Genomic DNA, 16,700 nt, shown 5'->3' on the forward strand with positions numbered 1-16,700 from the left:
TAAAAGTCCACAGAAATAAATAAATGTGGACTTATGAAATAAAAGTCTCTTGAAATAAAAGTAACTAAGTACTAAAAGTAACATGAAATAATTAAAAGTAAAACCTTTTAATATATTTAACTAATTGATTCATTTGTATATGAATATTTACATTTATTTAATTATTTATGTATTTATTTATTGCCTCATTTATTTATTTCACGATGTATTTCAAAGGCATGTGTATTTATTTATTTATGTATTTATTCATTTATTTAATATTGAATAAAACGGCATTCCATAATTACATGCACAAAAAAAGATATGTAACACAATAAAGAAAAGGGAAAAAGCCAAAAAGCATAATATGAGGAACCCCCACTAGAGGGCATGTTTTCCACTAAGACTTATATAAATCTGTATGTCACTGCAGGTAGATTTGGAGAAAATCCTACTCTCATGTGGCACATTGTCAAACACCTAATACCACTCTGTCAGGAAAATGATGTATGGAAAATAAATTAACATTAACATCTAGCAGATGTAATCCATGTCTGTATCAATATGTTTTGTTAATGAAGATCTGAATCCAAATACAGATTCAACATTATTTTTTTTATTATTATTAAAAAAATAACACATTTAGAGAAATGGGTGGCCTCAAAGCAGAGGTAATTTCTTTCTGAGTGCTTTCAGTCTTGATTTGGCTGGTGGGGGTTTGTTTCTACTTGGCTGTGATTGGCTGTGTATCAAGTGACTTTTTAAATCACATTCAACTACATACCTTATTTAAGCTTTCATTTTTTGGGATTTTGAATTGAGGGCTGATGGCTGCAGTATGTTAAGGTCTTCATATGATGTGGGTGGGAGATTGTGTCACATCTTATCATTTATTTATTATGAGACAAACTCTTTTGCTGACTCATTAAACATCCACTGGCGATAAAGGCTACCCCTTTAGGTAGGTATTCAAGTTGAACCATTTATTTAAAAAAAAGTCTCAGATAGATCTATTTTTAACTCATAAGGTTTATTGTACACACTCTTTTATTTGGAGGTGTTCCTAGGGAGGTGTTCCAGGCACGTCCAGCTGGGAGGAGGCCTCGGGGAAGACCCAGGACTAGGTGGAGGGATTATATCTCCAACCTGGCCTGGGAACACCTCGGGATCCCCCAGTCGGAGCTGGTTAATGTTGCTCGGGAAAGGGAAGTTTGGGGTCCCCTGCTGGAGCTGCTCCCCCCGCGACCCGAAACCGGATAAGCGGACGAAGATGGATGGATGGACTCTTTTATTTGTACATTTGGTGTATTTTAAATGAAAACAAAAATGCATCACTGAGCATGTTATGGGAGACTGGGAAGGGTGCTGGTCCAAAGGTGGACAAAACGCTGCCTCATTTCCTGTCCAATGGAGCTCTCATTCATCTTAGCATTGATGTCCAGGAACTGCTGTCCAGTGCTGGTGAATTCAGGCCAAGTCACAGGCACCTTTAGGTTTCCTTTGTTTGGGTTTCTGTAAAAAATTTAAAAATAAATAAGTAGAGGAAGATGTGTAGAGTATCCATTAGTTTTGTAGTAAAATAATCCTCAAGCTGTTAAAATGTTACAAAGTTGCACATGCATGCAAAGTGTTTTACCCAGTTCTGGCGAAGTTAGTCCAGTAGGCAATAATATAGCCAGACAGGTCTCTCTGTCTGTCCCCATAAGCCTTTGATGTGGTAAAGGGTTTGCCAAACACGTACTGCAGGTCATCAGCGTGATCGGCTCCCACCCAGTCATGGTAGGGTTTGCCTGGTCCAGCCAATAAACTGGGCTCAGACAGCAAGTAGGAGTAGGTACGGCCAGACCTGTTTAGTGTGTATATGTCCGGCATTACAATTGGCAACAATCTGATTACGCCAGTCACAAACGTTGCCCTTACCGTTCAAAGACACAAAAGAAAAAACAACCTTGTGTATAAAAAGTGTATTTTAAAAATTCCTTAATGTTAAAGGGAAATATCAGTCTTATTTCAACCTGGACCCTATTTCCCCATGCCTGTGTGTCTAAGTGACTAATTTGCTGTTTTTGCAACTGACAGGCTCAGATTGGTATTCTAAGTGTCTGACCACATTATGGAAAGATGACAAAGTCTCATTCTGAAATAACGCGAGGTGAGGTTTCAATGAAAGTCTGGCGTTCTACATTTAAAATAGCAACTAAAAGATATTTGAAGGCAAAGAAATCAAGCAGTTGGCCTCACTTGGCATAAGCTGCATGCTGGAAGATGGCAGTCTGTATAGGAACCAGGAAGAGGTAGTCAGTCCCAATATCCACAGCAGCTGTCTTAATATTGGTCTGGGTGGGTGTTGATCCCCAGTTGGACGAGTATTCTGCAAAGGCAATCTCCAAACCAGCTTGCCCCGTCTCTTTGGTATAAGCAGCAAGGAGCCTCTTTACGTCTTCTCTGCAGGGGAAATAAGGTAGAGAGCTCCGTTAAGGAAAAGGACTTTGCCACGTTGCTGTCTTTGGCCTCCAAATTTCTTCTCTAGCTTTCACTGTTTAACTTTTAAAGCTGTGGGCCAACAAAACATCTCTGAAGACGGATTAGCCTTACACTATAGTGTCTTGATTCTTGTCACCAAGGGAAGGAATGTCCTTCGAAGTGAACAGATGTCCATCCATGTTATTAACCCCTGCAAGGTAATCAATTTCAGCGGCGTTGTGAAACAACTTGCCAGGCTGATCAGGGAGGAAGTCTCCATCGACAACAGGAGACAGAGACAGGTTGTTCACACCGGGATCTGAGAGAAAGTGGCATATATTCATATATTGGTGGTTTGTATGTAAAGCATGATTAGCTCAGTTGTAGCTCAATAATGCTGTGCAATTGTACTGTGATAACTTTATTTTGTACTTTAAGATGGATTATGACCAAATGTCATAAGAGCATGGCTGGATTACTGAATGTGCCTACTGGGCACACCTGCAAAATGGGACTTGAAGAGACACATACAGACTATAGAGAGATGCAAAACAGCTGACACAAAGAGACACAACTATGATAAGAGGCAAAGAGACACAAAGCAACTACAAAGAGGCTCAAAATAACCACAAAGAGACACCCAATAACTACAAACATTCCCAAAACAACTCCAAAGAGATGCTAAATGACTACATAGAGGGGCGTAACAACCACAGACCAAAATATAACAAGACGAAAACAATTACAAAGTGACACAAATATATGACGCAAATGTCAGGGGCCTATTGTCGCATAATAGGCCCATGCTTAAAGGCACCCTAGACCTAACTACAACGGCACAATTTTCATAATTTGTGAATATTGGTTATTTACATGTGTTTATTATATATATTCTAAATAAAGTAGTTTGAAGGAAAATAATGCTCACGGTCTGGTGAGCCTGGTACAATGATGGGAGCAGCCATGACGAGAGCCACAGCATCAGTTGATTTGAGACAGGCCTCCATCCTGTCATCAGTGGGGCAGCCGACGGTCTCTGCAACCTGAACACATGGGAATAAAGCAGGTTGGAAGTAGACTGGCAGAATGCCTGATCGCAGCTAAACTAAGTGCTTCAGCTCTCCACCACTGATCAACAAAACAGCAAGTGAGTCAGCGAGTGGTGGTAGAAAAGGCTGCTATAGTTAACAATAGAGATGGTCCGATACCGATACCAGTATCGGTATCGGCTCCGATACTGCCTAAAACGCTGGTATCGGTATCGGGAAGTACTGGAGTTTATGCACCGATCCAATACCACGTAATAAAGCCCTAAAGAAAAACTACGTTAAAGTAGTTTATTTATGTTCTTTTTCCGTTATAACTGACTGTCAAACTGGAAAATAAAAGAAAGTTCTGGGGCATTTGTGTTTGTTCATGTTTTACAAAGAGTTTAAACTGAGCCAGACAGACAACAAAGATAGAAATCATATCCCATCCATACAGAGATAGTAGTATACAGCTGTTAAAACATAATAAAATATATGACCCACTGGTATCGGATCGGTACTAGGTATCGGCCGATACGCAAGTTCAAGTATCGGAATCGGTATCGGGAAGCAAAAAATGGTAAATTATTCAAGCCCTGTGGAAGTTTTCTTGTTTGTTTTTGTATACACTGATCAACAGGCCTAAACGGAATCTTGCAGATTTGAATTTTTACACTTTTCAGCAGTGATCCAGAATGAAAATCTGCGGAATTTAGCGGACTGTTTTTCTGCTTGGGGATGAGATGTGTTTTTTTATTTTTTTATTTTTTTTTAATTTGCAGAAAATCTACAAAAATTCTGCGTAATTCTACATCCAAAGATTCTGTGTGACCTGCTTATCAATAGAAAAAGACCAGGAACATGAACATTTCCACACGGCGTGAATACTTTTTTATTGGCACTGATATTTGGTGTAAATGACAATGAAATGAGCGCTCTGTCTGGCCTCTTTGATTAGTTGGCCTGTTGCAGATTACAGATCACAACAGCATCACTAGCAAGTTAGTCAACCTATTTAGCTACAAAGCTAATTAAAAAAAGAAATTCACTGCATGCCGTTGTTCATGTAGCAATGTATATGTAATTTTAATATTGAACGTATGTAACATAGTAAAGATTCAATATATCACCAGATGTTATTTATGTCTAACTTCCAATACCTAATACCAGGTTTGGATGTGAAACTATTGGATTAGTCTGTATTTCTACAATCTACTGAGGACAAAAGAAGGATTTACATTGTCATCATTTAATGAGAAAGTTGTTTAAAATTGTTGGACAGAGACTTTGCTAACCTGAGCTCTGACTCTTTTGTCTATAGCTTGGGATACTTAGTGTCTTTTGTGAACCCACATATGTGATTACAACTTAACTGCTGGGACTCAGTAAACTTTTCTTAACCTGAATCTATCGTCTCAGAGTTGATCCTTGAGTTTTGGTATCCGTAAGTCCTATCAACGAATACGCAGGAATTTGAGTAATTGGAGTCAGATATGTCAGCCTTCGGGCCTATGTCTTTTTCGGCAAAATTCCCCTTCTACAAATTTAAGATTATATAAGTCTTTTATTGATCCCCAGAGGGGAAATTCAGGTGTATTTGAATCCTATTATGAATATAAATTACCCTATAAATGAAAAATTAGGACTTTTTTCCTGTCAGCAGTGTAGATGGCTCCATGATATGTCACATTGGCATACCTCCTCTGCCACCTTGCGTGGGTTCCTGTTCAGTGCCCAGGGGCAGAAGGCAACCCCGCTCTGGGAGATGGCTCTCTTGAACAGCCCTTTGTTGTGGGGGGAGAGAGTCTGTGTAGGAAGACATAGAAGGAATATACAATTATTAAATGTAGTTGGATTTATTTAGCCTATTTGCATGACATTTTCAGGCCTCGACACTTATTGTAACTAATGGCTGCATTAAAAGGTTCAGCGGGTAACTTTTGTAAAAATAAACTTTTGTCATATTTGCTGTCTGTCACGATATAGTGACAGTTAAGACAAACTGGTACTTTCTTCGCTTGCAATCTTTTAAATTGACAAACATCATTTGTGTAATTATTGGCTCAATTCAAATGGGATCAAAAAATGATTTACATTGCAGCCCGGTTCGCGGCTGCCGGTTACAGTGTTCTCACTACTGGACCGATTTCAAGGATTGTTGTTCACAATAGTCATTCAGACACAAATGCTTAGGAAAATAGGGTCCAGGTTGAAAAGAAAATACAGGACACTAAGCCAAACCCTAACCCTTTCACCTGGAAGCTGACACTAGCTGCACCTGCAGACTCTCCAAAGATGGTGATGTTGTCAGGGTCTCCTCCGAACGAGCGGATGTTCCTGTTCACCCAGGCGATGGCGGCATGCTGGTCCCAAAGGCCGTAGTTTCCTGAAGTGGTTACAAATTTTTGAGTCAAAAGCATTTTAATACAGGCAAATCTGCTGACACACAAGCATCCACAATGCTTTTAAGAACTACCCCACTTTATTCCAGTAATTGAATGTAAAGAACACATCGAGGCTGATAGGAGGTAGAAGAACCAATTTCCATCCACTGCCCTTACCAGGTAAGCGAGAGTCCCCTGTACTGAGGAAGCCCAGGGTGCCCACACGGTATCCCACAGACACCACAATAACATTGCCCTTGTCTGCAATTTCCCGACCGCTGTACAGATAATTGTTGAGAAAATTTGGCCCCATAGAACCACCGACAATGAAGCCTCCTCCGTACAACCATATCATGACTGGGAGATTTGAGGACACTTTGGGTAAAAAAGAGAAGCATTTTATTTTTTATTTTTGGGGGGTATTTTAAGTACAACTAATGCATCAATGATTCTCACATCCATATAAAAGAACAAAACAAAGAAATAAAGCCATACCATTTTGGCCGTGAGGAACCCATATGTTGAGGTAGAGGCAGTCTTCACTACCAAAACTTGAAGTCTGGAGCATGCTGATCTGAAGACATCTCTGAGCAAACTTTGTTGCCTTCAGTATACCTGCGGATGAAAGAATATTGATCATTTCTTTGCAGTGATGATTTTGCCACCGAAGAGAGATTTCTACACAGATTTTTCAGATTTCTAGAACAAATGATGCAGTCAAATGTTCAGCTCTGTTTGGTCAGATTGGGTGTGAACGCACCATCCCAGCCAGGGTGAGGTTTGGGTTTCTCAAATGTTCCAGGCTTGGCAGCAAAGGGAATTCCTTTGAAAACATCTACGGAGCGGAAAAGACCGAGGCGGATATTCTGGCCTTGAACACCGCCACCTTCTGTTTGCACAACGCCCAGCTAGAGACACAATCAGAAAAGAGCTTTCAACTTCAATGAAAGCATAAAACAGTATTGCCTAAAAAGTAAAGAAAAGGAAATGAAACTCAAAAAAATTAATCGTGGCATCGTAAAAAAGATAACCTAGTGCATAGTGTGCGCATTAAAGACCTGTATTGAAAAATTGTGAACATATCCTTTAGCCTATTTTCCCCTTGATGCATTATAAAATGTTATGGGAATAATTTCTTAATGTTGTTGCTTGTCACTGTACACAGAATGTGCTTTTGAGAAATTGCATTTTTGAAACATTGTTAGAATTTCCCATGTGAGAAATTTGACAGGGATGAAGTGAACTATTTATAAGGGAAGGCAGACACAGTTTTAACAATAATCACATCCCATCAGTAACAGATTTACTCCATGCAAATTGTGTATGCTTTCAATTACAATTATTGAAACAGACTTACAGAGGCTGCTGCGGCCGTTCCCAGAGACAAGACAACAGCAAACAGAACCTTCAGTTTCTCCATGGCTGTCCAGAAACCAGCGAATGCCTCACCAGGCCCTTCTGCAAGTGAATGAAAGGTATGCATAGCTGTATACATGTGTTATATATAACCTCTTATAACCCCTGCTGTCATCCTGTGTCAATGATTGGACTAAACCTCTGATGGGAAACAGCCTGGTGTAAATCATGCCATCTGCTGAGTGAAGCAAGATATGACAATCAACACCCAATGCCAGATGTCAACACAGAAGTAGATATGCATTTTACAAGGCTATAAGAATGTTGTTTTCTTCTTTGATATTAGGAGTAAAATGTAGATCATACAGTACAGTGTAGATGTCCACATATTAAGGCCAATTAACAAACGGACGAGAGAAAGCCCAGCATAAGGAGGCAATATGCTTCTGTTGACTCACAAAAACAGGTGGAACGATTCACAGATTAGTTAATCACACACGGTTTGAGATTAGATAAAACTTCAGAAATAACCCCGCACATCTGAAGTGCTCCTATTGGTTAAAAAAAATGTATTTGACCTAGATTTTTAGATTTTTTCTAGATTTTGTCACAACACAGATGCTTCTTGTCGATAGATTAGAATATATTAGATTATAAACACTGTAGGACAAAAATACAACATAAAACAGGAGAATTTGGAACAGGATTGGGAAATCCCTATACGTACACTTCTCACATTGATAATGTATGCATATTACTGTTGTTTTTTTAATTACAAAAAAACATTTACATTTTCAATAACATTTTGCACATTTGTATAGTGTGTAAGTAATATACACAACCAACTTCAGGAATACTTTTGTACACCATAAATGTCTTGTATTGGTAGCTATATGAGATAATTATTAGTGTTAAAACTTAATAAAACTTAATGTGGGCATTGACTTCCTACTGTTGGGGTATTGTTGTGTTCAGTTTGTAATAGTTTTAAGTATAACAACAGGCTACTGAACAGTTCCTTTATGCAAGTAACTGTATAATTCACAAAAGTTTATTTTCTGTTTCTCCTGGGTTTAACATGGTTAAAAGGCAGACAAGTCTAATTGCATTCACAGAGACCAGATTATGTGTGGACAATAAGTTGGTAGCACCTTTTTAATACAAATTCTTCTACTAGACTTCCTCTAGTATTTCCAGAATTGCTGAAAAAAACAAAGCTGTTTGCAGTTAATTTTCTAACTGCTCAGGATATATATATGTATCTACTAACTGTCAGCAGACAGGTTAATGTTAGCGGTCTAGCTATACTGGCTTTGAAATGTGTTAAATTGCTGTTAGCTGGCTGTCCCAACCTAGTTATTTTATCATATATTACAAATAAAACAAAGTTTAATTTAGGGCTGGGCGATATATCGATATTATATCGATATCGTGATATGAGACTAGGTATCGTCTTAGATTTTGGATATCGTAATATCGTGATATGACCATAAGTGTCTTTTCCTGGTTTTAAAGGCTGCATTACAGTAAAGTGATGTCATTTTCTGAACTTATCAGACTGTTGTAACTGTTCTATTATTTGCCTTTACCCACTTAGTCATTATATCCACATTACTGATGATTATTTATCAAAAATCTAAATGTGAAGATATTTTGTATAGATATATATAATCTGTTTATTATTTATTCATTTGATTTTGCAACTGTTAACTGAAATAGCCGGTTTCTATGAAACTACTTGTGACATGTCATATTTGGCTTTGACTTTGACTGAACAGTTGCTCTCACTTTGCGGAAAAAAAATATCGGGATATATATCGTATATCGATATTCAGCCAAAATATATCGGGATATGACTTTTGGTCCATATCGCCCAGCCCTAGTTTAATTCCTGTTCCTTGTATGAAATTACGTGTAACAGAAGAAAATAGCCAATTCATGGTTGGAGCAAGGACAAACGACAATAAGTTATCTTATTTAGCTTCGTTAGCTATAGCTAACAAAGCTAAATAAGATAACTTAGCCTATGTTAGCTAATTAACATTAGCTAGTTAACATTAAGTCAAACTTGCATAACCTTAACTTAATCTTCTCGATAATCTCAATTATGTGTCTTGAGTAAATTAAAAACAGCCTCACCTTTTTTTTCTTTGTCAAGTGTCCATGTCATAACAGTGATAACAACCTCTAAAGGCCTCGTTTTGAAGCTGGTCCAGCTCTTTTCTGTCCTGATTCAGGAAACTAATAGAAATCTTCAACTCTGCCTCATCCTATTTTCCTCTATCATGTCACCTTGTCATTGACAAGCATTTATAATCTTGTTTAAATCAGACTACCTGTAATTAGCGTTAGCTAATGCAGGTGAGCTGGTACCATGGCAGTGCAGTCTGAATATCAAAAAAATAAATCGATCATTTTTTATTTTTTTATTTTGTTTATTCTGTATTGCGAAGTTAACATATATTTCCTGCACCACCAGTGATGTTTTGAATCATTAAATAAGATCTGATACCAAAATTGTATTAACTTTGCATCTGTTATCATTCAAAAACCACATGAACCAAATACCCAGGTTCCATGCAAAGTGAATATGTTTAGCACTACATATTCTATTTAGAAAGGCCTAAAACATATAAAATAAAAACCAAATAAAACCAAGGACATATAATTTGTATTCGTCATTAATTTATTTTTCATGAACCAATACTAATTTAATACTTCAGGTCTTTAGGTCCACATTTCAGGTGCACAGGTGATTGCACACAGTCTTTACTCTGAAAAGGATATGGGAAGGTTGGGTAGGATGCTAGACCAGAAATGCACATAACGCATTCTCATCTTCTGTCCAACATAGTCCTTGTTCATCTTAGAGTTGATCTCCAGGAACTGGTGTCCAGTGCTGGTGAATCTAGGCCAGGTCACGGGCACCTTCTCTCCTTTGTTAGGGTCCCTGTGGACATAACCAGAGAAAAGGGCATATGAATTGAGGCAGTTTTAGTTTTCTATTCCAATGTTTGATTCCGGTTGGTTTTATTTCTGTGATTCTCTTATGTTTATACCCAGTTTTGGCAAAGTTGGTCCAGTAGGCGATCATGTAGCCAGAGACGTCACGGTGGCGAGGCCAGTACCCCAGTGGTGTGGAGAAAGGCTTTCCGAACACGTACTGCAGGTCATCAGCGTGGTCGGCTCCCATCCAGCTGGGGTAGGGCCTACCAATGCCCCCCATACGGTTGGGCTGAGAGAAGAGGTACGAGTAGGTACGGCCAGTTCTTTGGTAAGACAAGGAGAGAAAAGGGATGACTACACCAAACAGAGCTAAATAAAGATGGAGTGTGATAAAAATAATAATTATTAATTATTATTATTATTATTATTATTATTAAGTGAATTCATTAATTGATACACAAAAAGCCATTTAAAGTAATTAACTTAAATTGTATTTAAATTATGCAATCAAATATATGTAATACAATTATCATTCCATTTTGCCATATTATGCCATTTAATAATTAGAAAAATAAAGTTAAACTGCTGAATAAAATGATTTTTTAGGCCTATATAACAAAATTGTTTCTAATTCTATTAATTAATGTATCAAACTGTCACACTTCCATAACTTTTGGCTTCTGCTTTACAGTTTGATTTAAATTCATCCACACTTAAGAAGCTAATGTGACACACTAAAAAAAAACATAAGGAAATAAAGGAACTCATTTTGTGAAAAACGCAAAAGGTGATCAAACGTTTTCCATTTGATGAATTACTTCCAAGCAAGTTTAAAGCATCTTTATATAAATGTTCCTAGGGTACTACGGTTGACCCCCTTGAGGTAAAGAAAAGTTACGTCCTGTTTTTATCCCGCACCTTCTAAAAGCAAAGTGTGGTACAAAAGGGCAAATAAACTGACAGCAACATCTGTACAGAAAGATCTTATTCTCACGTGGCGTTGGCAGCATGAAGGTAGAGGGCAGCCTGAGTAGGAACCAGGAAGATGTAGTCTGTTCCAATCTCCACAACGGTTTTCTTGATGGTCTCCTTGCTGGGGTTTGAGCCCCAGGTGGAGGTGTATGTGGAGTAAGCGTTGTCCAAACCAGCCTTGCCCTTCTCCTTAGTGTAAGAAGCCAGGAGCCTCTTCACATCGTCACTGCAATCAGGAAGTTTTGAAAATGAGGTCTGATAAAACGCCATACCAACGCACTTCTAACAAAAGTAGAGTGTTGCTCTTGGTAGATCCATTCACAATTGCCCTTTTCTTTTCAAGTTACGCTGTGATCAAATGGCTTAAACTCACATAGGGGTGTCCACCAGGGGGGAGTTGATTGAAGGAACATCTAAACCAGTAAACAGATGTCCGTCCATGTTGTTGACTCCAGCGATGTAGTCGATGGCAGCAGTATTGTGGAACAGTTTGGAAGGCTCATCCGGCAGGAAGTCCCCATCAATCACAGGAGACAGGAACAGGTTCCATACAAGTGGGTCTGACAGAGACAGACACAACCAGACACTTACTATGTACAGTACTAACTATGTCTCTTTTAGAACTGGCATTTTAATTTCCCATATGCTGTATCTGCTATTGGTCTGAAAAGAACAAGCTAGAGGAATTTAGCCTTGCGTGGCACTTGTGCACCAACGGTGATTTGGTAATTTATTCTTTATATAAATATATAAATCTAAACTCTTAATATGAAAGGAATGGAAGTGCCAATCAATCAAAATTGCTAGTTTAGTTAAAACACATCAGTGCCATCAAAATCCACTACAGTATGGGGAGCATTTAAACTGATGTGCACTGCATAATTTAAACGCATGTTGATGGTCAGTCAGCCATTGGGTGTAGTCTTTGCAGTTGGTTCAAGCACAAATTTTAGAAGACATTTTTAGGCAGTGTGAGGTCACTTTCTGTTTGACCAGCCAAATGTCCATCCAAATATAGATACATTTTTAAATTAATATCGAAAATCTGCAAAAGAAAATGCTAACTAATATGTGTTTCTATCCACTACTGTTTTGTGAACATAACGAGTTGAAGACATTGAGGTAAATATAATCTAATAAATATATCCTGTAGTAGCACAATTCCTCCAGTGGGGTGCCATTAAACCATTGCAGAAGAAGGGGGCGTAACAAGATGATTTTCCTGACATGACATTCCTCTGGTAGAAAGCACCACAATGTCTAAAATGAAAATGTAAACGTGGTTATGTGGCGTGCGGTCCTTACGATCAGGTGAGCTGGACAGACTGAGAGAGCCCGCCAACGTAAGGAGAGCAGGATCAGTCATCTTCAAACAGGCAGCCATGTTTTGATCTGTGGGGCAGTTGACCTTTAGAGCAACCTGGGGAGGGAGTTCAAATCATTGTTAATTGTTTGCCAGCCCTGGGATTATATACACCTTTAAATTAACTATTCCAAAAAAATGTTAAAAGTTCCATAGAAGAAATAAAACTGCTGTGTACCTCCTCAGCGAACCTGCGTGGGTTCTTATTAACAGCCCATGGGCAAAGAGCAACACCGCTCTGGGAGATGGCTCTCTTGAACAGCCCTTTGTTGTGGGGAGTGAGAGTCTGTGGGCAGATAATATATATTTTTTTATATATAAATGAAGTTAGATTCATATTGACAAGTTGTGAATTTCTTTTACCTTTTATAGTGTATATATATCATCAATTTATCATTTCACACAATGAGTTAGACACCTAGAAAAAAGCTTCTCACCTGGAAGCTGACACTAGCTCCGCCGGCAGACTCTCCAAAGATGGTGATGTTGTCAGGGTCTCCTCCAAACGAGCGGATGTTCCTGTTCACCCAGGCGATGGCGGCATGCTGGTCCCAAAGGCCGTAGTTTCCTGACGCGGATCAAACATTTCACTCAATCACGGCTGAAATTATTAATTTATTGGAACAATTTATAATAATGGCAGGCAGGCCAACATTGTCTAGGTTGAATTTTGTCACTGTGCTGGCACCTACCGGGTAAGTCAGAGTCTCCAGTGCTCAGGAAGCCCATAGTGCCCACACGGTATCCCAGTGTCACCACAATAACATTCCCTCTGTCTGCAATCTCCTGCCCGCTGTACAGATAGTTGTCCAGGAAGTTAGCACCCATCGAGCCCCCAGCCAGGAAGCCTCCCCCATAGATCCAGACCATGACCGGCAGACCAGTGGACACTACAAGACAGAGACAAGGAGAGCCAGTTGTAGAGTGTAGATCTGATATGGATGAATCACTGTAGGCTTCTCTCAGTCTTTACCTTTGCTGCCGTGAGGAACCCAGATGTTAAGGTAAAGACAGTCCTCACTTCCTCTGGTGTCAGTCATCAACATGTTCACCTGAATGCATCTCGGCCTGTACTCAGTGGCCTTCAAAATACCTGATTAGAGACACACACGGTGTAACAGCAGAGTAGGACTTGGGCAATGATGTATGTTTTCATGACACATTATAAAAACCTTTTCAATTCAATACTTCAATTAGTTAAAAGATAAGGGGGGATAAGTTAAATCAGACTACTCACCGTCCCAGCCAGGGTGACGCTTTGGTTTCTCAAATCTTCCAGGGATGGCAGCAAAGGGAATCCCCTTGAAGACGTCCATGCGACGGAAAAGGCCAATACGAATGTTCTTACCCTCCACCATACCTCCCTCTGTGTACACCACCCCGAGCTACAGGAAATCAAGCACAAAGAAAATGCAAGAAGATTGACTTGAAATGGTAGTAAGGTGAGATTTGCATTCTCAGTTTCCTTTTGGCATGTTTGGGGAAACATTTTCAAATGTCATGCAACACTGTAGCAATTTAAAGAATGCTTTGTTGCAAATAAAATGGTTAGAAAATGTATGTGACACAGACAAGACTTTTGATCAAATGCAATACAACATACCCATCAGTGATTGACGGCTCAATCATATTTTCTTAATTAAGAATAGAAGCTTAATTTATGGAAGTATTTCACTTTTTTAAATACTGAATGGAGAATATTAACACATGGTTCTTTGGATATACTAAAATAACATTTGTGACACTTACAGAGGCCGCAGAGACCGTCTCCAGAAACACTGCAACAGCTACCAAAATCCCCAGCTTCACCATCATGACCACACTGTGACAATCGGGTTGATTGTCAACCAGACTTTTATACAGGAGACCCCTCCCCTAAACAACATCTGACCAGTGTTCAGTCAGTGGGCCCGCTTTTTCCACTATTACATAACACATCATTTTTAAACCACCTTGTGTCAACAGCACTTTCCTCAATACTTCACATGGATGACCTCAAACAACTTCATCAAAATAACACGTGGTGATCAAACAGAAATGTAGGTGGATTTTTCTGGCTTGTAAACATGGGAGATAAGTTTTCAGTGGACATTGGGAGTAGGAAAAGTGCAGATTTCAGTAATCCCTTCTTTCTCTCAAACACATTGTTGGCGTTTATGTGGTTGTATTTCCTTATGACACATGAAGAACTATCTTTACCCCCTCCACCCCACAAGAAACTGCCAACATGCAAACTGACTAAAGAAGTGAAGTTGTGTGAGGATGTGTGTGGATGTGTGTGAGGATGGCCATTGCCATGGCCTTGGGCCAGACACTAAACCCTGAATTGCTCCTGATGCTGTGCCTCGGTGTGTGAATGTTTATCTGATGAACAGGTGGCGCCTTGTATAGCAGCTTCAACCACCAGTGAGTGAATGTGTGTGAATTGTTGTCTGTACTATGTAAAAGTGCTTTGATTAGTCATTAAGACCAGAAAATCACGATATAGTAAATGCAGCCCTAAGCACTATATAAATGCAGTCCTATACATTACATTTAAATAGTGATGGCAAATAAAAGGGTGAAAGGGGGCATCCTTGTCTTGGGCTTTGATATTACAACAAAAATGAAAGTTTCCTCTCAACCTAGGCCAAGAAGTAGGTTAGAATCTGGGCCACACATTTTGAGTTAACATTTAAATATGAAATCAGTCTATAGCTGTCACAAAAGAGAGGAACCTTGTACAATTGTAATATAAGGGAAATTATGTGATCACCGATGCTTTCTTTTGGCTTTAAGATCGTTTTGAGATATCTAGCGGGGGACTTTGAGAAAATTGCTGGGGCAAAAAAAAACCTTCACAGACATGCCTTGGCCTTCATGGAAAAGGTTTTTTGTGACTGATGTTTGAGATTTGATCTTTCGTTCTGTCCAACTGGACTCAAAGTTACACTGCTGGAGCAATCCAAAAGTAAATCCTTGCTTCATGTAAGACCCTTTTCCTAACATTGCAAAGCTGGACTGTAAATACCTTCTTCAGAGATTACAATGAGGAGTTTTAGTAAATGAAAGTGGACATGAGCATTGCTCCAAAATCTATTTTACTATGGCCAGTGAGGGTATATCAATCTAGCCGATAACCTACACACCAGCATCTTCATGGCTGTCCAAAAGCACCTGTATAGAAATGTGGACATATTACCATAGTTATATGTGTATAGGCTACATACAATATGTTCAGCCAGGGGCCACCAACAACCAATAAACCACAAGGAAGACACAACTGAGTCTTTGCTCGTATATGTCTTGTCTTGGTTTCTATATGTAATAATTATTAGTGTTTGTTGTGATGAATAAAACGTAATGTGGGCATGCCACTCATATACAGTAGGCTAGTTGGGGTATTAATCAAACAAATTCAAATTGCAATGACATTGACCAGATTATAAATAAATTGGCAATTTTTAAATAATAGCTCTATCAATGTAAAACAATACAAAAACATAATTTGTTGTTTTAAGACAAGCCAAGACAAAAATTATGTTGAGTGTAGCAGAGCTTTGTTTTCCTACAGGTTTCTGAATACTGCTGAACGAATCCATGAAGAACAAATTATTTGTATAAAATGCATTACTTCAACGACTGAAGTTGGCTTCCGCTTCACAGAGTCCGATTCAGCAGTTCAGTTTATTTGCACGTTTTTTGCACCTCTTACTGTTGTGAAAGCGTGTGAAAGTATTAATGTCTAAAACATACTTTAAGATATGTGAAAGCTTTATTATATTTATGTACACTAAAGGGAGATTTGAATGTATTTTTCACATGTAGACCACATTGAACTAGGTTCAGTTCCAAAAAAACACTATACCTAGACTTTACAAAGAATAAAGCTTTCACAAATCTAAAACCTATTTTATAAGAATCTTGAGCCTCTCTGGGATAATTTAGTCCAGATTTGACAAGTCTAGGTATAGTGGTTTTGAATCTGGACCTGGTCCAATGTGGTCTACGTGTGAAAAGATCCAGGAAATCTCCCTTTATTGCATTTTAACAAATGTGTGATAACAACCTCTGAAGGCCTTGGTCCAGCTCTTTAGTGTCCTAACTAACGTTAAAGGTCCCATGACATGAAAATTTCACTTTTTGAGGTTTTTTAACATTAATATGAGTTCCCCCAGCCTGCCTATGGTCCCCCAGTGGCTAGAAATGGCGATAGGTGTAAACCGAGCC

General features: G+C 38.9%; 2 protein-coding genes across 2 annotated transcripts; both read right to left on the reverse strand.

The window, feature by feature from the left end:
• Positions 1-1,252: 1,252 nt before the first annotated feature.
• LOC114571059 (bile salt-activated lipase) lies at positions 1,253-7,382 on the reverse strand. Its single transcript, XM_028601837.1, has 11 exons — positions 7,212-7,382; positions 6,615-6,762; positions 6,350-6,469; positions 6,032-6,229; positions 5,726-5,856; positions 5,169-5,276; positions 3,371-3,485; positions 2,575-2,761; positions 2,221-2,424; positions 1,616-1,825; positions 1,253-1,491 (listed from the first exon to the last, which is right to left on the reverse strand). Exons 1-11 carry the CDS (start codon positions 7,347-7,349, stop codon positions 1,323-1,325), a joined length of 1,728 nt encoding a protein of 575 aa, XP_028457638.1. The 5' UTR covers positions 7,350-7,382; the 3' UTR covers positions 1,253-1,322.
• A 2,496-nt stretch (positions 7,383-9,878) lies between these two features.
• LOC114571097 (bile salt-activated lipase) lies at positions 9,879-14,306 on the reverse strand. The gene is made up of 11 exons (XM_028601891.1): positions 14,241-14,306; positions 13,729-13,876; positions 13,465-13,584; positions 13,184-13,381; positions 12,929-13,059; positions 12,670-12,777; positions 12,434-12,548; positions 11,502-11,688; positions 11,151-11,354; positions 10,270-10,479; positions 9,879-10,160 (listed from the first exon to the last, which is right to left on the reverse strand). The coding sequence occupies exons 1-11, from the start codon at positions 14,304-14,306 to the stop codon at positions 9,980-9,982; spliced, it is 1,668 nt and encodes a 555-aa protein (XP_028457692.1). The 3' UTR covers positions 9,879-9,979.
• Positions 14,307-16,700: the final 2,394 nt, after the last annotated feature.

This window comes from Perca flavescens, chromosome 16, assembly GCF_004354835.1.
Source record: "Perca flavescens isolate YP-PL-M2 chromosome 16, PFLA_1.0, whole genome shotgun sequence".
Classification (NCBI taxonomy): Eukaryota; Metazoa; Chordata; class Actinopteri; order Perciformes; family Percidae; genus Perca; species Perca flavescens.